Genomic DNA, 20,757 nt, shown 5'->3' with positions numbered 1-20,757 from the left:
GCGGACTGACTCGACGTCTCGAGTGAGTAATAATTCCGTGAAACGCTAAACATCGCCCGCAATTTACCATATAAAGCCCACAAATATGATATGGTTTGACCATTATGCCCTTTTTCTAAAATTGAAATAATCTCGGTGTAAAAAATGTGGAGCCGTACTGGCTCGCCGGGGGAGACCGGAGGGCAGGCCGGAGATGCGGGGGACGCCGGAGGTACGTCGTCGTCGACGAAAAACGAGGTAAGTCACCGGTAAAATTCACGGTTTACCGTCGGAGTGGCTCCGGCGCCTAGGGTGGACGCCCAAACCGTAGCCTGGACGTCCAAGCCAGACGCCAGAACCACCAGAGTGGCGTCTAGCCCAGACGCCCAGACCACTAGACTGGCGTCCTGGGCAGGCGCCACTCCACTGGGTGAGGCGGCCCTGCCAGGCGCCAGTCCAGTGGTTGTGGCAGCCCTGGCAGACGCCACCTTTAATAATTAATTTTTTTTTTTTCTTTTTTGATTTTGTTGTTGTTTTTTATTTAATTTTTTTGTAAAAAAAAATCGAAAATAATTTTTTAAAAAAATTCGAAATGGGTTTTTTTTAAATTAAATTTGAAAATTCGAAATAGGTTTTTTTAAAATTAAATTTGAAAATTCGAAATGGTATATTTTTAAATTTAGTTTGAAAATTCGAATTGGGTTTTTATAAAAATTAAGTTTGATTATATATAATTATGTTTTTTTTTGTGTTAATTCTGTGTAAATATAGAAATTAAATGTATTATCCGTTAAATGTATTTATTGTAATATATAATTGATGCAGGAATATGGTGGAGACGGAAATGATTACAGTGGGATATTTGGACATGATGGTCCATTCGAAGAAGCTCAACAGGCGATTGATTGGGCAAAACATGTTGCAATTGCAGCTGGATTTTGCTTGGTAGTAGTAACTCATAAATCTCAACAGGATGGTAGAATGGATCGCATTTTGAGATGTGACCGTTATCGCAAAAGAGAAGAAAAAGATTTTCGTACAGCCACTCGGTTTGATACAAAGCGGAAAGGTTGTGGGTGTGAGTTCAGAGTAAAGGTTCGACAACTACGGAGTCGTGACGGTTGGGAAGTGATTGGTTACTCTAAATGGGGGTATCACAACCATGAGATGATAGTATATGAAGAGGGTCATCGACAACTGAGCGACTTAAGTCCTGCTGCGAAACTAGTTGTGAAAGAAATGAGTGATGCTCAAGTGAAGCCTGCTAAAATATTAGCATCTGTGTTAGAGAAATTTCCAGAAGACCATCCAAACCGAAGACACATCTACAACGTCAGACAGCAACTCAGGTTTGAACGGTCAGAGGGAAGGAACCCTATACAGCAACTGCTACACCAGGCACAATCACGTGGTTACCTGTTCTGGTTTGATTCTGATGAAGATACAGCGGAGGTGACTCATCTTTTCCTTGTGCATCCTGATTGTGCTGATATGATCAAGTCTTGGCCATTTGTGATTTTGATCGACTCAACGTACAAGACAAACAAGTACAAGTTCCCACTGGTTGAGATGGTTGGGATGGCTCCAACGAACCAGAACTTTCTGATTGGTCATGCAATCATCAGGGATGAGACAGCTCCAAGTTATTATTGGGTGTTGGAGAAGCTGAGAAACTACATCGGGCCTAATGTTCATCCAGCAGCCATCGTCAGCGACTGTGAGGGAGGTCTCTTTGCCCCCATAGCAGAGCTGTTTCCCGAATCGAACCACTTATTGTGCACATGGCACATCAACAACTGCGTGAAAGTGAAAGCCTACAACCTTTTCAAGAAGAATTTGGAAATGGCAGAGAGATTGGTGAATGGTAAGTGGCGGAAGATCCTACAGGCTACCACAGAGGAAGCGTATGAGCGAGCATTGGCTAACTTCAGGGATTCGTACCAGTGGTGTCCGGCACTGGTGGACTATGTGATGCATCAATGGGTCCCTCACAGGGAAAAGTTTGTCAAATATTGGACAAACCAGGTACTTCATTTTGGGAACACTACAACATGTAGAGTTGAGAGCGCTCATAGAGCTACCAAGGACTGGATTGATTCATCGACCGCTGCTTTGGATACACTGTTCGCTAGACTGAACAAGTCAATTGAAACTCAGAAGAACGACATCAGGAACTCTCTAGAGGACTCCAGACGACGACATGGTACGATGTATAGCCATTTTATATTTAAGATTCTCCATGGTCGTGTGTCGCACTACTGCTTGGGGTTGATTCTCACTGAGCTGAACAGGGTGAGGGACTTGGCTGACGAAGTGTATGCTAGGTGTGGGTGTACTATTTCAGTAACTCATGGATTACCTTGCGCATGCACCATTCACCGCGTTATTACAGAAGAAAGGGCGTCGTTACATGTTGATCAGGTCCATTCATTCTGGAGGACGCTTGTTATTGGTGAGCATGCAGACAATCAAACGGCCGACCGTGAACAGGAGGAGTTGGAGCAGTTCCGTTCGATGTACGACCGAGTGTCCTCCAGCCATCCTTCTATTATTCGTGACGCTACTCATGTACTTCATGACATGTTCCACCCGTCTAGCTTAGATTATGAGGAACCCGAAGGAGTTGACCGTCCTCGAGGTCGACAACGGCGGAACAGGAGTGCGTTTGAGTATATCCGTGGTCTTGGTCGTGGTCGTTCTCGTGGTCGGACATCGTCATCTAGTCGTAGTCAATCTTCATCGTCTGTGAATATGCCCCTGAGAACTGGTACGTTTTGGTTGTTTTTATTGCACATAGTTTTAAAGTGTTACTCCTGCCTTCTTAACTGTCTATAATTATATGGTGAATAGGAAGAAACGATGTTGATCAGTTTCCGTACAAGGAAAGGATACCTGCGATCATCATGTCGTACTTGGAAGGGTGGAATGATGTAATCGGAGATGGTAACTGCGGATTCCGGGTCGTGGCTGATGTTTTTCAAATGGGCGAAGACAACTACGGTTTGGTGCGTGAGTTGATGTACAACGAAATTGCCTCTAACCGAAATGTTTATCGTCATGTGTACCAGGATGACTTGGATGGCGCTCTGCGGCGTATCCGGTGGGGAGGTGGACCTTGCGGCGAAAATCATTATTTTGACGCGCCCCTAGATCTGTTTGCCGTTGCAAACATTTACAAATGCGCAGTCATGCATTTCGGCCTGGGAGTGCATAGTCAAGCTTATTATCCTTGTACCACGAATCTCCGTTGGCGGTCGCGTGAGACTGTCACCACACCGGTCAGAGAGCTAGCTATTGCGTTTCTTGGGTCGTCATACAGACATTTCATCCGACTAGACATGTCAACCGATTTTCCAGTGCCACCGATTATACCTCGGTGGTACAACATTCGCACAGCGAGCGTAGAGGGTTGGGATGCGCTATATCTTGACCGGATCCACGAATGGAACACCCTAGCTGCATTTTAGTTTTTCATGTTCACATTCTTTATTTGTAATCTTATTTGTACGTTGCTCTTTTAATGAGAACATTAATATTTTATATTGTATTGCTTATTGCATTCTATATGTTGCATGGGTAAGTTGCGCGGATCCACGAACAGTTATATCAAAATTTAAAAACAGCACTGATAATATGTTTAAGTTGGAAGCTAAAAGAACAATCTAAAATGTTACAATTTTACAACATAATGTCCAACATAATGCTCTATAAATAAAATACAATAACCATCAGTAATCCCTCCTCGACGACGACTCCCACTGCGCAAGGGTCTGTTCCAGACTATCAACAACAACTCTCCCTGTTGCACTCATGTCGTCCTTCTCAAGAGAGAGTTTCTGTACGTCCTGCATTATCTTTCCCATCCACTGCATACAACAAAAAACAGAAGATGAAATACAATAACAACATATAAAACTTAATTAAAAGACAACGATAAATATAATAAAAGACATACCGCTTCCGTGGCAGTAGGCGGTGGCACATAATCATCATCGCTGTGGTCGAGATCAGCGATCAACCTCGGGTGCGAATACCGGTTGAACCATTCCATGTAGTAATGGTCACACATGGGAGTAACCCCAGAGGGCGGCCGCTGCAACTCCGCAGTCCATAAGCGGGCCACCATCGGAAACTGGTCCCACGTCCCGGTCATGATATCCGGCCATTCCACGACGTAGTCCCTCGACGATGCAGGTCGGACCGCCTTCATCGGGCACGCCGGGGGAGGAGGGACAACTTGGACAAATCCAAGCTGGCGAAGACAACGCTGGGGCATGTACGCCTCGACGATGTCACGATATTGAATGAGTCCCGTGTACAGGGTCCTGGGTACCCTAACACTAGGGTTCGGGCCGAAAGGCATCCAGTTCACCTGTACAATAACAACATATAAAATTTAATAACATGAATATAATATGTGCAAATAATAAAATGTAGACTCTATAAATAAACGTTACCTCTAAGGGGGACAGCCTGTCCAGCAATAACCGTATCGATCGGAGGCGGTCAACGGACTTCTTCTCCGAGCGCGGACTCCACGCACAAGCACGCGGCATCCCCTCATCAATAGGAACTGGGTCACGATGTGGTCGCAATGCAGGAAAGTACTCATATATCCAGGTCTGCAATAGAGTCAGACACCCAGTGATACCTGCCGCGTCAGCCCGACTCGCAAATCCTAGTTGGCGATACAAATACGCCAACGTAGCCGATCCCCAGGAAAACTGGCCTACACTGTCGGGGTCACACGCCTCTACTATGTCGCGTGGCCTGAGCTTTTTTCCGCCGCTCTTATCCGGAAACAAGGTACATCCGAGGAGTAGAAAAACATAAGCACTCAGCTGTGCGTCGGGCGTCCTACGTGCACTGGGGTACAAACACCGCTGCAACACGGATGCGATCTTCACACCTCCGTGTTCCCAAACACCTAGCGCCTCGGTGTACAGTGCAGCCCTGTCCACCGCCAACAACTCCGCCAGCGAATCTGCCTGATCCGCATCAGCCACAGCACAAAGTCGTTTACCCTCAACACGAATCCCCAGAATGGCCTCGACGTCATGTAACATTATCGTCATCTCACCGAACGGAAGGTGGAAAGAGTTTGTATCCGGCTGCCATCGCTCAATGAAAGCCGTGATCAGCGTACTGTCAATCTTATCGTGCATGGTGGCAGGAACGTGATTCACCCCAGTGCCCTCCAGTCGCTCGAACATCTCGCTCTCCGCCGGCCAGGCCTCAGCCCATGTACGCAAAAAGCTACAAGTCTTTTCCCGGGTATGACATTTCAACAACCCCGTAACTGAAGGCCTCTCCTGGTCCTCCCAAATACGGGAAGCTATGTGTCCTAGAAAGCTAGGAATCACACTCCCGTCAACAGGCCCACCGGGCACCTCACTCCTAACAACCCAAGAATCATTACCGGCCCTCGACCGTTTCCTGCTTGCCCCAGATACAGTGGACGCAGATGATGTGCCAGATCTACTAACAAACCTACCACCCCTACCCTTACGCACCTCCACCATATGCGTCTCGTACATGTCATCAACCCTCTGACTGAATGGACCGTAATCATCATACGGTCCACTGCCATCGTCCACATCCTCATCCTCATCTGCGCCCTCCTCCTGCTCCTCCTCCTGGTCACCCTCCTCAGCATCATCATCGTCATCGTCATCCTCATCCCGACGGTGGATCCGTTCTCTACGAACTGAGGCCGAAATACCACGGGATCTGACATGTCTATGCCCCGACCTCTCCACTGAATAACTTCTACTAAGAAGCTCTATATTCTTCCCCGCACCATGACGACCCAGTGAATTCTACACAAAATTTTAAAATATATAAACATACAAAAATTTATACGATAAATAATCATCATCGCAAATCAAATAAACTAAAAACATACAAATAATTGTAAACAAAATATAAACGTAGAAAAAATACAACGAAATTGAAAAAATTTATAAAAATAAACAACAAAATATAAAAACAATTCAAAATTATATTACACAAAAAAAAAAAAAATTAAATTAAAAACAATTTTTTTAAAAAAAAAAAAAAATGGGGGGGGGGGGCGCCCTGGCTGGACGCCCAGCCAGCGGTGGTGGCGCCAGCTGCAGACGCCGCCACCAGTTGGCTGGCGCCTGGGCTGGACGCCACAGCCACGGCTGCGACGCCTTGAATAAACGCCACAACCGTGGCTATGGCGTCCAGCCCAGGCGCCAGCCAACTGGTGGCGGCGTCTGCAGCTGGCGCCACCACCGCTGGCTGGGCGTCCAGCCAGGGCGCCCCACCGCCGTCACGGCGGTTTTTCCCCTTTTTTTTTTTTTTAAATGTACCTTTCCTCCTTGGGACATCCTTCCCTCCGCCGCCGCCGCCAATTCTTTGCCTTGCCGCCTCGACATTGCCGTTATTTGAATTTTTTTTTTTAGAGAGGTTGAAAGAAGATGAGCAATGAGAGTGTGAGTGTTGTTTATTTTAAGGTCAAGGGCAATTTTAGCAAAACAAGTGAATTTTGTGGGCTTTATGTAGTAATTTGTGGGCGATGTTTAACAAATCATGAGCCGAACCAAAAGAAGAACAACAAATTGAAAACTTTTACCAACTCCTCCTCCTCCCTCATCTCTACCATTTCAGAAGCTATTTTTTCCTAAAAATAAAAATAAAAATAAAATTCCAGAAGCTTTAAACTGAACTCCATCAATGGCGTCCTTTATCAAATCTTCAGTTCTCTCTCATCTCCGATCTCATCCTCAGGTAATCCACAATTCAATTCTTCTCTTTATTTTCTAGCTTTTGATTTTTAATTATCTGATGATCAAATGCGATTCATGGGTTGAGCAATTTATAGTTTTCATTGCAAATAACTTTTCTGGAAATTAGGGGAAAGAGAGTTTGTTTGCGCAGCCAAGCCGGAAGTTCCACATCGACCTCGGCGAGCGTGAGAAAGCTGTATGTCTTTCTCTCTCTCTCTCCTTGATTTTGAATCAATTTTGTTATTTCTTCAGATTTGTCGATCGTTTATGGAATGAATTTTTTTATTGATTATGTCTAATAAGCTTCTTGCTGCTGTGTGGAATGGATTGAATTGGGTATTAATTGGAGTTATTGATTGTAAAATCTCAAGATTAAATTGAATTGGGTATTAGTTGATATTATTGATTTTATTTAATAGTATAGCAAAGATGTTAAATTGGTTACATCATAGATGTTTATTGGAGGGTTTGATGATTATATTGAGCCATTGAGGATACAGGCAAATTAGGTTTTGGAAAGTAGTGATACCAGTAACTTGATACTTGTAAAGTTGTATATGTGTTTGTTGACAGTACCAATATTTCGGAATGTACTTGCATAATTGGTGTTTTGAACCCAAAGAGACGGCCTTGCTTGCTTGTTTGTTCCCCCATATGTCCAACACTCCAACCCTCCGGTATCCAGAAAAATCTGAAGATTCTGAACAGGCCCTTTCATGCAACAACCTAGATAGCGGATTTGTTGGATTTTACCCTCTATGTAAGGCTAACCCAAGCTTCTACATCATTTGCTTAGCTACAGTCAATGGGGCTTGAGAAACTCAAACACTAAGATCATTAAACATAATGATCATTACCAAGCTTCAGCCAATTCTAGCATCATTAGCAATGATTATTTTGATTTAAAAGGCACAATATGTACTGGTGCACTAGAGTTCAAAGTGTCCTCATGTCAATTCTAAGGCGCAAGGTGTGAGGCATAGGTGCATGGATCATTGACTCTAGGCATAAATGTTTCAATAGTATAATTTTAGATTGTTTGACAACATTTTGTCTAATATGAAACACTTAATTGCTATTATGTTGCTGAATTGTAGTTTCTTTCCCTCAATTAGCCATCTATTTTTAATATTGATAAAGAAACGGAGAATAACAGAAGGGTTGGATTTGGTGAACGTGATCTTTCTTGATGCCCTCACTTAATATGGGCTAGACTCTAGAGTTTAGTGACTCCATGAAAGGTGTCTTGTCTTTTGAGGCTTTCTTTTTAAAAATTAAGTCAGTAATCTTGCTCTTGGAATAATATATAACTCCCCCCCATCCAAATTTAATTCAATTAACAATTCTTAGGAAAAATTTACATGATTAATCCCAACTATTGGCGGTCTTCCAATATTAATCCCTACTATGTGTTATCTTAGAATAATCTCATCTATGAGGGGTCTCTTCCAAAAGTAATCTGGTGACCAGTGTTAACCGTTTGAGCAGATTACTTGTCTAGGTGGCATATTATGATTTGCTTATAATGAGATCATTTTATTATCTTATGAAAAAAAAAAAAAAAAAAAAACAGCCTTCTGTTAACATGGGGATAACAAGGGCCAGTTTTTGTTGATGGACTGCAAATTAAAGTTGAGACCCATGGTGCCACGGTGGCTGCTCATAGGGGTGCCTTGGGTTTGGTGGTTGATGATTGTTGTTGATTGATGTTTATACATTGCTTTTGAATGAATAGGAGAGAAAGAATCTGGGGAGTAAAAGGCAAGAGAGGGAGAGAGAGAGAGAGAGAGAGAGAGAGTGCAATGGAGTTATGAGGGAGAACGCTTGGCTGATGCTAGTAGGTGAAGGGAGCAACACGTCAGTCATTTGTGAGGGGTAGTTGAGTGGGGTGTGGAGTTTGGAGGCCAATAAAGAAAGCGGTCAATGGTGGCTATTTGTTTGAACAAAAGAAAGGAGGGTGTCGAGGATGAATGGCGGTTGATGTTGGCACTAAGGTGGAGAAAGTTAGTAAGGGAAAGAGAGGTGACTAGTTGGTGAAAGGGGTGGGGTGGACTGCCGAACTGGTGGTTGTAGAGCTTTTTTTTTTTTCAAGTGGTTGAAGAGCGGGGAAAGAGCAGGAGAGAGTTAATTTTTTGGAAAATAATTTTTTACCTTCTTAACCGGTTTCAAGTCATCCGTATTAATTTCGGAAAACACCCCTCATAGTTGGGATTATTCTAAAATAACTTGTAGTTGGGATTAATATGGGAAGACCATCAATAGTTCAGATTAATCATATGAATTTTTCCCAATTCTTATATGAAGTACATGTCCTGGACTCATGAGTATGTAGCTGAAACTACATTGGAACCGTGGACTAGGATTTATATTTGTCTCTGATTTTGAAATGGCTATTCCATTGATAATACTAAGTGACTTACTTCCTCTATTTTCTTAGTTTGTTCCCTATTGACTTTTGACACAATACACATACTTCACTTTAATCATCATTAACTAATTATATACGAAGTTCATAGAAAAACAAAGTAATGTTGGATCTTGTTAGACAGGTCTCAATGTATATTTTTAAAAAAACCAACTTTTTAAATATGTACTAATTGGGAGTTAACGTTAACTTCGATATTAAGGGGCAAAATTGTGCATTGGAAAACGTGCACAATTAAAGTGGAATAACTAAAAGAAAGTAGGGAAGTGTAATACTTCGTATTAAATTGATATCATAATTTACACTTACTAGTGCATTAATATTATAGAATGACTTATATATGATTTATAATTTGCTTTAGAGGAAAAATTTGCTTTAGCTTATACCCTATCATGGTGTTTGACTTCTTATTGGTTTGTGACCTTGTCGTTAACAAGTGCAGCAGGTTTACTGGTGCAGATGTAAATTATCTTTAATCAAGTCTCACAGTTAGTCTTGTTTATGCAGTTATTTTCATGTCAATCCTATGTTTGCTTATCTATATAGACAATGACACTTTAGGAAACTGTTACGAGTATCTCAAAGCTTACTAAAACAACTAATCTAGCTTAATGGGAAAAGAAATCAGGGACAAATTTTATAGATTGTTTGACGCTCAATAGTTTGTTTATTTATTTAATTTATTTTTCAGAGCATTGGCTCTAAAATTCTGCTAGTTTGTTTATTTATTTAATTTATTTTTCAGAGCATTGGCTCTCAAATTCTGCTTCTTGTGCGTAATTTATTTTCTTAAGTGTCATCGTGCATTTGTGCTTGTCAGTTGCTGATTAGTGACCTAAGACTGTGCCATAGTTTGTTAGTATTTTTTCATTTTGATGGGAAAAAAATGCCTGTTTACAACTATTCTTTTTCGTAATACATCAACTTGATTTGCTAGAAGGCATTAACCTACAACATTTATTCATTTTTGTAGAAGTTTTATGGCTAGAAGGATTGAATATCCGTTATAATTTGCTGAAGATCTTAAGAGCATTTAGTTTCTGTTGCATACTGATTTAGTTATCTAATCTCCTCACAGCTGTTGGAAAAGGACCCAGCATTGAGCCGGTTCAAGTCAAGTACACAGACTGTAAAGCGAATTAAAAAAGTGGGGGATGTTCTCACAATCATTGTTGTGGCTGGTATTCTTCTGCTTTCTACTAGTATTTTGTGACATGCTGTAATTTTATTTGGGATTTTTTTTTCTTTCTTCCTATATTTTGGGTCTTTATAGTATTTTATTGCTATCCTTAATTTTTTTGGGCGAAGGGGGGGAGAGTGGTAAGCTGCTGTGAGCCTGTGGCAGACTGACAGATAATGTTTGATAAGCAACAATGACTTGTGCACTACTTACTATCTAAATGAGTGTGTTAATTGGCTGACTGTAGAGTTAATTTTTATGCTGCAAAGCTATTTGGCTGTTTCTGTCTTGTTAAGATTGCTATTGTTTCACTTGCACCCTGCTTGTTATGATCTGTTTTATAGCAAATGTTCTTAATTTAAAACTGGTAAATTCAGAATGCGAAGACTTTTTTGATTATGAGATTAATAAGCTTCAGAGCTTGTAGACACTTGAAAGTTGAAGCAATATAGTCCACTATGACCTTTTAATTTGTGTTGTCTCTTTAATCATTATTATTTGTAAATTAATGTTACTATGAAACTATTAGCTTAGGAAAAAGGATTTGGTTGAGGTTAGACTAGATATTGATTAATTATGGTACGGTGGTACCCTTGCTCTTGTAAATCGAGTTGGTGGTAACGTAAACTTTTGGAATGATTAAATCGCCACTCTGGATACTGGCATCTGAACACTCACTTTTATGTTCTGTTTCTTGCTTGTTTAGACGCTTGATTCTATTAGGCTTCCATTCCCTAGGCTTTTTGTACAATCCCGAGTAGTAAGATGTTATTCAGGGATCATTCTTACCAACTAAAAGGAACTTTCAAATATCTGTCGAAAAGTCATTTTCCTGGTCTTCTTACAAGTTGCTGTGATGCTGTCATTGGAGTTCGTTGGTCTGGCTTCATCATGCACTCTAACCTAATAGTACCTTTTGTTGTCTTGGTTGTAGGCTGTATGTACGAGATCTATGTTAGGCTTACTACCCGAGAGAGCTCCAGGAAGCAGTAAAGCTGAAGTACACAATGAAGCATGAGTTTTTTTGTTACATTCCTGTGATTATGTCTGGTTCTATCTGGTTGCTACTTTGTACCTGAATAAGTAGGCCCAACTAAGTCACCTTCAACTGCTAGTAGCATACATAATTCTTTGGCACTTTGGCTCCTTTCTGTATTCTGAAATTTACAGCTTTTTCCAACATCAATCATAAATAGTTCTTCAGTTTGAAGTATTGGATGAACTGATTAGTGCTTGTTTGCCAAAGAAATAATTTACAGAATGAACGTGTTTCTGGTCTCTATTATTCAGCTTATACAGTTTCGAACTCATGGTTAATGTTGAATGTTATATTTTCCGTCTCAACTGTTTTGCTATAATCAAGACTAACCATAAATTTTCAAGTTACTACTATGAGTATTTATAGAGAATTACTCAGAAACTAAACCTTTTTTTCTTTTTAATAATAGTGGAGTACATTTCTGTTGAGTTGCATATCTTTCTTTCTGTGCAGATCTGATTCAATTGCAAAATGTTACATTAGTACATTAGATACTTTTTTTTTGGCCTTAATTATACCGTTATGCACTCGCGAGTGTCTTGCAGGGTCTATTAACAGACCTTGGTTTGATTTGTTGGGTTTTTTCATGAGGTGAAACAACCAAAAAAGGTGTATATGATTTTTCATCCATATATTGAAAGCGATTTAGGCTCCATTTGTTTTAATGAAAAACATTTTCCAAGAAAATGATTTTTTCATTTTCCATTGTTTGGTTAGTAAATGATGGAAAACAATTATCCCAAAGGTGGAAAATAGTTCTCTCTAAAGTGGAATATTTTTCTTTATAAATAGAGGTATGCCACATTTTCCTCCTCACTCCTTATATTCCTCTCCTCTTATCCATCTTCTCCCTTCCACTCCTATTTTCCCTTCCTTTTTTTCTTATAGGAAACAAACAAAGAAAATTTTACAATTGTGTTTTCCCTTGACTATTATTTTCACGAAAATCATTTTCCTAAAAAACTATTTTCCGTTAAAACAAACGGAGCCTTAATACTACCTTTTACGAGTAGTTGTGTTGGAACACATAAATTGTTAGAATATCATTTTATCCAACATTTTTTATAAACATCCAATAAAAACATCTAATTTAAATCCAACTGGTTAAACTAGTTAGGTGAGTTAATCAACAACCAAACAAGTTTTTCATACATGATCAATTTTCAATTTTTTTTGTCACCCATTAAAAATCGGTGGAGTATGCTTTGAAAATATTAAGAACTATGTGAATTAGTTTGCTTACTATTTGTATGCAATTTATGACAAAAATATATTGGTAGGACGTATAAGAATGATATACATTATACGCCTACTTTCGGCTTTGTAAAGGGGGGCGTGGTAGACAGTTTAGAACTTTTAGTGACACTTCTTGATTAAAAATGGCATTAGTCCAATCTGGCTACTAAGAGTATTCTAATTAAATAATCGAGAGTTTAGGAAATTATTTCAGCTAAAAAGATATTGTGCTCAGTGAATTCCCACTTTGTAGGATTAATTAGACTTTTTTTTTGGGGCACAAAAAGAGTCAAAAAGGGGTAAAATGTTGTGGATGGAACTTGATCTCAACTTTTGGATACCACAACTAGATTAATCATTAAGGAAAGGGAGTAGAACTTCTATTTATAGCTACTCCCTTCGTCCCAAATTACTTGTCCTATGACCATTCGTACAAGATTTTATGTGTGGAAGAGTAAAGAGAAAAAATAGGTGAGTGAGTATGAGACCTAACTCGAGAGTAAATCTAGAGAGAGAAGAGTTCTTTAAAAAAATACCGCGGGTGCAAATAAATTGGGACATCCCAAATTGAAAATGGTGCGACAAATTGGACCGAAAATAATTACTCCAAGTGATAAATACGAAATAAATTAATCTTAAATAAAATCATCGCTTATCCGTTTATCTTATTCTAATTTCATATAATAAGAGCTAATATTATATTCATTCTTTAGACATTATGTTTTCTCCTTAAGCAAGGCACTTTTGTTCCAAAAATTTCAAATGATGAAACCATATTTAGCCCTAAAAGTGCTACTTTGGTGGGAGCCCATAACTTTGCGCATTGCGCCACTAAATTTTAAAATGTGGAACATGACAAATGCCTAATGTTGGATGTTTGAAATAATACTGCTGGTGACAACATATCTTTGTCATTACTCAAATTTGACCTCATTGTTTACCAAACTAATTATCAATTGTATACATGGATGTATAATTCCTCATACAAGTATAAATTTTTGGCAAATTAAATTTTCGGCCATTCTATAACCATAATCATACATAGATTGATAGAATTGATACTACGTAGTTGCTAAAACCAATGTCGCCTTGTCGTTTTGGTCGCAAATCTTAGACACGAGGTCCAGAAGTAGCAAGTTTCTCTTTTAGACTGCTGGTGTAAAACTTGGTTTCAACCGAAAACTTGAAGATGATATCGATTCAAATGCAAAATGAACAACAAACAACCTGTTTTATAGACTTGTGATTGGAAATCAAGCGGATTTCTTTCAGAAATTGATACAGTATGGAAGAACGTCGTAATGTCCAATTAAATTAACAGTTTTGTCTTGGCAATACAGAGCACAACCCGAGAGCAGGCCCCTAGCAACATTTTAGTTCTGCTACATGAAATCCAAAGATAAGACATTATTCGAGTTGATCTCAACTTCACAAGGAGATTCAACATTTCAACATAAACAATTTGCTGTCCTGATAAATGCTTGTAAATCATACACACTTCTGTACTTTAACGGAAAACAGGATTCGAACTACAAGCTTAACTTAGACAGGAACAAGGAGATATATGTTCTGCAAGTATAATAATCAAACCTCTTTACTTCTTCAATTTGTAGTCCTTCTTCCAAAGCTTCAACTTTATGACTTCATCCTTGTAACGCATACCTTTTTCATTGTAAGAATCATGGGGTTTAACGCTCCGAACAGCAGCAGCAAACTGATGCGTTCTTGCCTTATCAATTCCAGCACAGCAAATGATGTCGGGTTTAAAGCAGAAGACACGAACAGCAGGCGGAACTGGCAACTCAACTTCATGGCTGTAACCCAGTTTTAGGCACAACAGGCGACCATCTGCTTCAGCTCTGGCTTTGTAACCAACTCCTAGTAGCCTTAGAATTTGGAAATACCTTGTTTCCATTTCATCTGACTAAATTCAAAATTAACAGACATAAGAGATAAAACCATACACAAGTTTTTCTTCACCTCCAAATGAAAATCTAGTACAAACACAGCCAGCCACTGCATATTGGTTAAACATGGGTATGAATCGGGTTCCCAAGCTAAAATTAATCGGAGTTACAACACTTTCAAACACCTGTAACTGACTTAATCAAAGATTAAAACTTTTCTATACCCAAAAGTTTGAACAAAGTTTAACTTTATTGTACATTATACTTTCATTCCACTTTTTGTGATTCTAAAACATGAAATTAGAGAAACAACACAATGCATAATCTTCAACAAGCATTCTAACTTCCCAAGTTCCGCCACTCACCAGAGAACAAACATATTAGAGTTCGTTTAGTATTACTGTGCTTTTTAATTTTTTGGTTTTTTGTTTTTAAAATCATATGCTATATTACATACAGTATAATGAATCAATAATTAGTCAAACTTATTAATATCATGATATTTTTAAAACTGACAACAGAATAGAGAAAACATCTTTTTCTTGTTTTCTGTTTTTGGTTTTTTGTTTTACAAAAAAAAAAAACTAAAAACGAAAAAAACGATGCCAAACAAATTCTATTACGTTTTTGGTTGTTTATTTAAAAAATAATAATAATAAAATAAAATAAAATAAAATAAAATAAAATAAACTGAAAACTAAAAACTAAAAACAAAAAAACAATGCCAAACAAATTCTTAATTACAAAATTACAACTTTCATCAAGCTGGAACACTCAGTATAGATACATTGTTTATACTCCCTCCGTTTTTTTTATAAGCTAGAGTTACTATTTTCATCCGTTTTTTTTATAAGGTAGAGTTCCATTTTTGGAAATCTCCTATAATTTAATAATATATCTTCATACACTAATGTCCTCACTCTTTCTTACTTTATCATTTCCCACTTTTCCTATAATCCTCACTTTCTCTCACACCACTTTACTTTCAATAAAATAATAACCTTATTTACCACATTATCATCTTATTTTATTAAATCTCCTAAAAGTCCGCGCAATCCCATCTCTAGCTTATAAAAAAAACGAAGGGAGTACATTATAAGCAGAAGGTTTAAGGCCTTATTTAAAATGCATACATCAGTAAGGGTGTGTTATATTTACCTGATTTTCACTTTTTCAGAACTTATTTGATCTTATCTGAACTTACCAAAAAAATTTAGTTGTAATTTATACTTGGATAACTCTTATTAGAACTTATTTTTTTCTGAATTGAATTTATCTGAACTTAACTTAACTTAATAAGTAAAAATAAGGTGAACTGAACAAACCCTAACTCACTTTTATACTCCCTCCATTTTTATTTTTTTTTATCCATTTGGAATGTCTCAATCATAGAACCAAATCTTTGACCTATAATCGGACTAGTTCCAACATAAGACCAAATAAAAAATGATTAAAACATTCAATACTTTCAAGTATTAAATTATATTCTACAAATTTTCAACTTTAAAGCATTCTTGTACATCACATCATCATCCGTTCATCACTAACCTGAAGAATAGTGATTAAACTATCCTTTAATAGTTGATCACACATACTAGCAACTACAAAATCATAATAGCTACAGTATTTAGGATTAAATAATTAATCAATATCGACAAAAATTTGAAAAAGTATCATATTATCAATCACTAAGATTTAAGCTACAAAAAAAAATAAAAAAAAATAAAAAAAAAATAAAAAAAATCACATCAAAATTATCCTTCTGATCAATCTGAAATCAAATAAATTATGGCAATTCGTACATGAGAAATTAAAAAAAAAAAATCAATATAAATTTCGAAATCTAGACTGATTAACAGGCACTAGTAAGCTATAAAAAGAAAATTATAAAAAAAAAAATAAAAAAAAAAGTGAAATTGTGATCGATATTGGCTTACCGGAAGACTGTTGCTAAGCAGTGTCGAATTGCCGGTGAGAAGAAGTGAGGATTTCAGGGGTGTAGGGTTTAGATGTATGGCTGGAGTAATGTTGAAATTAAGAAAATCCTATTATCGGTTTTATTTTACTTGCGTCATTTGACCTAATAAAATTGTCAACAAAAACCACCCAAACCGGCAAACCCATGTCATTGGTTTTATTTTACTTGCGTCATTTGACCTAATAAAAGTTATAAAACCCTCGTGTTAATGAGATCCTTCAAAAAATAAAAAATACTCTATAAAAGAGATTGATCAAGTTAAATTCAACTTGCCTTAATAAATCGTTGCTTATTATTATTTGTTTACTAGATTAAGTCCCGTGTTCTGCACGATTTTTATAAAATTTTATAACTAATTATAATGTAAATTCAAAATTTACCGAAAAACAATACTCATATTTTAAAAAGAAAAAAAAAATGCATAGTACATTTTATATTTCATTTTAGATTAGTATTAAGGTTAGACTATGAGCTTTTATACTACTCCTTATAAAGTATGAAAATTTTGGATTAGTACTCGTAGCACAATAAACTCATATAAAGATATATCTTTTGTATTATTGATAGATTTTCACCGGCACACCATTTCATGAAAATTTATTTGATTTTATTTTACTTTATGATATTAGAAATCAATTCATGTTGATGCTATAAAAACACATGTTAGGAGTTAAAAAGTAAACCGAGCACAAATCTTTGGCTCATTATGCATAAGTTATTCATAACATGCACTTAAAACTCGAAAATTGAGACTAGTTTACCAAATCCTGACCCACCCTATGAGAGCAAAATCATTGGTTGCCCAAGCCAATGGTGGTCATCAAATATATAAATATATAATACATATATCTCTCTCTTCCACTTCATTCATGCCCAATTCTTATACTCAGTTATGTCCATATACTTTCATTGGTTGCCTTGGTCATAAATATCTTATGCACATAAAACACTTAAAAATATTAAAAATAACACTATAGGCCAATTATTACAAGACAAGTGGCGCATCCTCGTCTTTTTCCCACCTTTTGCTAGAGGTCATGGCATTTCTCTCTCCAAAAATACTATTTTTTGTATTTTATTATATTATTTCATCTTCTCTCTCTTCATGCCCATTATAAAAGGGCAACGGATGGCTATACTCTTAAAATGACCTAAACGTGTACATAGTTCAATTAAAAATTGATTCAACATGATTTGAGCCAAATAAAAACCAAAAAAATTTAAGTGTTGATTTCAAAAGCGCGGACCCATCATACTGTATATTACTATAGATAAACAAATTACAATACCAATAAATTTTGATTGAACAACCTGAACCCAACCCGATCAACCTGCCACCAATTTGCTAGAAAGTACACGTACACTATGCCTATGACTATTATCTAAAATGACAAAAATAACCCCAGGTCAGCAGTGGACATGAGAGGCATTAAATTTTGCAGTTTTTGAAAATAAGTTTAGTCTGAGCTGTAACTCCAACATAAGCAAACTTTGTCATAATCTCATAAGCACCCAAAGTCATATTTTACACAATAAAAGCAGAGCAACAAAAAGTCCTCCAAATAAAGAAATTTTAGAGAGAGAAAGAGGTAGAACAAAAGAAAAGCATCAAAGAAAAGAAAAGTTTACAAGTTTTGTACTTCAAATTTTGTGGGTTTTTTGTGAAATTAATCACAGAATCAAAGTGTCAGGAAATAAAAAACATGGCAAGTTTTGGAGGAACAACTCAGAAGTGCAAGGCCTGTGAAAAGACTGTATATTTAGTTGATCAACTTACAGCTGACAGTAAAGTTTATCACAAAGCTTGTTTCAGATGTCATCACTGCAAGAACACCCTCAAGGTTTATATCTTTATATTAATGGAAACTTTAATTTGCATTCATTTCTATGTTATTTATGTAGGTGGACAACCTGAATCATCCTTTCGAATTTGATTGTTAATGTTTATTGAATGGTTATTTCATTTCAATTCTTTTCTAGATGAACAACTTGAATCACCCTTTCGAATTCGATTATTAGTTTTGCTAAATAGATTAAAAAAGGTATTGTATACCCAAAGTTTTATCTCTTGAAGATGTTGATCATGTATTCTCTGATATTATTGTTTAACCATGTAAAAAAAAAATCGGTCAAGATTTATTTATTTTTGATTAATTTTCTTTTTTTGAGAGTTTTGGGGTAGGTAAGATGATTAAACCATTTTTTTCCCTGAATTTATATTGTTTGGGTTTTACTAAAAAAAAATGATCTTTTTGAATTCAAAGAAACTTTATTTATATTAACTAGATTGAATTTGATTAGGTTCCAAAGAGGGTTGTGGATCAATAATAGGTTTCTAGATTGGTGGAGTGTTGAGTTTTTGAAATCCACTGTAATAATGACAGTTACTTTACTGTTTTTAATGTAATTTAAGGTTGTTACAGCTAGATTATACTGGATGCTCAATAAAGTATTGGAAGTGGTACTATAAAGATCAATTTTTTTCAATGAAGATCCCTCTCCATTTAATTTCCAATTGACTACACCCAAGCCTGGTATGATCAGGCCAGATAAACTTGATTGGCTTTACTCTAATTAGTCTGAGATAGTAGCATTTTTCAAAAAACTTTAAGGTTAAGATTGACAATGATTGAGCTTATCTGTTTCAAATTGTTTCATACAAACTTATTTTCATTAGTCTGGATTATATTTTTGCCTGATAAAAGCTGCATTTAATTTGCTATTGTTTTCCTTTTGCAGCTGCACAATTATAGCTCCTTTGAAGGGGTGTTATATTGCAAGCCTCACTTTGATCAGCTTTTTAAGATGACTGGTAGTTTGGACAAAAGTTTTGAAGGTGAACTGCTTTCCTCTCTATGGTTTCTCATATGCATCGCAGTAACAACAATTTAGTAACGCTTTTGTTGCTTTTACTCTTTGCAGCTGCTCCAAGAGCTGTTAGGGAGAGATCTTCTGAACAGGTAATATGGTTAAACTTAAAGTGGCTTATTTCTTGATGTTTCCTTTCCTCTTTTTATTTTTTTCGAAAGAAGTCTATTTTTCTAATTAGTTAGGGAACTAACTAGAAATATCCGTCCTGAAAACCTTTAGTAAGCAAACTGTAGCTATACAAGTTAGGCTACTATCAACATCTGTAAACCTTTTAGTCAACAAACTGCTATGCAATTAGCCGGACTCTATGAGAAGGCCTTCTGCCTCGAATCTTAGAAAAGGTTTAATTGGAGGAAAAAAATTGTAGCAGAAGTAAGTTTATTGTCTTTATACAACAATTATACAGTCTATTCTAAATTGATGATCTGACCAGGGTCAAACCAGTAGCAAAGTCTCTAGCATGTTTGGTGGTACTCAAGAGAAGTGTGTCTCATGCAAGAAAACAGTGTATCCAATCGAAAAGGTGAGACTTGAATTTGATCACTGTAACTTCTACATTTCATTTCATTACATTTTTCTTTTTTGAGCAATTTCATTTCATTACATAGCTAAAGCTTTCTGAGCATTGAATGGTAAATTTGTTTCGGCTTTCAGGTGGCAGTTGATGGCAATTCTTATCACAAGGGATGCTTTAGATGCTGTCATGGAGGCTGTGTTATCAGCCCTTCAAATTATGTAGCCCATGAGCATCGTCTCTACTGTAGACACCATCACTCCCAGCTGTTCAAACAAAAGGGTAACTTCAGTCAATTGGCAACTCAACATCATGCTAATGGAATTTCTGATGGGATTACAAATGGAGTTTCTAATGGGGTTACAAGTGAAGTTACAAATGGTGTTGCAAACGGAGTAGCTGAAGGGGTGACTGAGAACACAGTAGCCTCGGCCTGAAAAAGCCTTTTATGCTTATCTTTATAATGTAATCTTTGCTTCAGAAGATGCTACTTCTGTAATTCCAGAGAGAAATGCAGCTTGCTGAGTAATGAGCATAGTACTGAGAGAATTTTCCCACGCGTGTTTTATACAAATTTCAAGCATAAACAATTTATACTAGTGTTGTGTTTCTTGCCTTTGAATTCTTCTCTTCTCGAGTGAATTTTGTAGCATCAGTGTGATTGTTAGGCTGTTTATGAACTGTTTGTTTATCAGCTTTATTGAACTTGTGAGAGAAGTCGTGAAAACTAGGAATTGTATGTAGTACACAATTTGTGTTATAAATTTCAAAATAATTATATAGTCTCCCTCCATTCCTGAATAGGCCATGTCTGATCCGTTTATTTTATACTTCATACTTCATATATTGTTTATATTGTCTTACATATAAATG

General features: G+C 37.1%; 3 protein-coding genes across 3 annotated transcripts; 2 read left to right on the top strand and 1 right to left on the bottom strand.

Moving 5' to 3' along the window:
• The first annotated feature begins 6,542 nt into the window (after nucleotides 1-6,542).
• LOC110686703 (succinate dehydrogenase subunit 7A, mitochondrial-like) lies at nucleotides 6,543-11,668 on the top strand. The gene is made up of 4 exons (XM_021863307.1): nucleotides 6,543-6,735; nucleotides 6,862-6,930; nucleotides 10,238-10,340; nucleotides 11,274-11,668. The coding sequence occupies exons 1-4, from the start codon at nucleotides 6,682-6,684 to the stop codon at nucleotides 11,330-11,332; spliced, it is 285 nt and encodes a 94-aa protein (XP_021718999.1). The 5' UTR covers nucleotides 6,543-6,681; the 3' UTR covers nucleotides 11,333-11,668.
• A 2,313-nt stretch (nucleotides 11,669-13,981) lies between these two features.
• LOC110686617 (60S ribosomal protein L6, mitochondrial-like) lies at nucleotides 13,982-15,629 on the bottom strand. Its single transcript, XM_021863215.1, has one exon. The coding sequence runs from the start codon at nucleotides 14,527-14,529 to the stop codon at nucleotides 14,209-14,211; it is 321 nt and encodes a 106-aa protein (XP_021718907.1). The 5' UTR covers nucleotides 14,530-15,629; the 3' UTR covers nucleotides 13,982-14,208.
• Nucleotides 15,630-17,973: 2,344 nt separating this feature from the next.
• Nucleotides 17,974-20,685, top strand: LOC110686701 (LIM domain-containing protein WLIM1-like). The gene is made up of 5 exons (XM_021863306.1): nucleotides 17,974-18,340; nucleotides 19,239-19,335; nucleotides 19,422-19,459; nucleotides 19,804-19,893; nucleotides 20,025-20,685. Exons 1-5 carry the CDS (start codon nucleotides 18,203-18,205, stop codon nucleotides 20,319-20,321), a joined length of 660 nt encoding a protein of 219 aa, XP_021718998.1. The 5' UTR covers nucleotides 17,974-18,202; the 3' UTR covers nucleotides 20,322-20,685.
• The last annotated feature ends 72 nt before the right edge of the window (nucleotides 20,686-20,757 follow it).

This window comes from Chenopodium quinoa, unplaced genomic scaffold (genome assembly GCF_001683475.1).
Source record: "Chenopodium quinoa cultivar QQ74 unplaced genomic scaffold, ASM168347v1, whole genome shotgun sequence".
Classification (NCBI taxonomy): Eukaryota; Viridiplantae; Streptophyta; class Magnoliopsida; order Caryophyllales; family Amaranthaceae; genus Chenopodium; species Chenopodium quinoa.
Note: the sequence above shows the minus strand (reverse complement) of the source record. Positions and strands in the feature narration are given on the sequence as shown.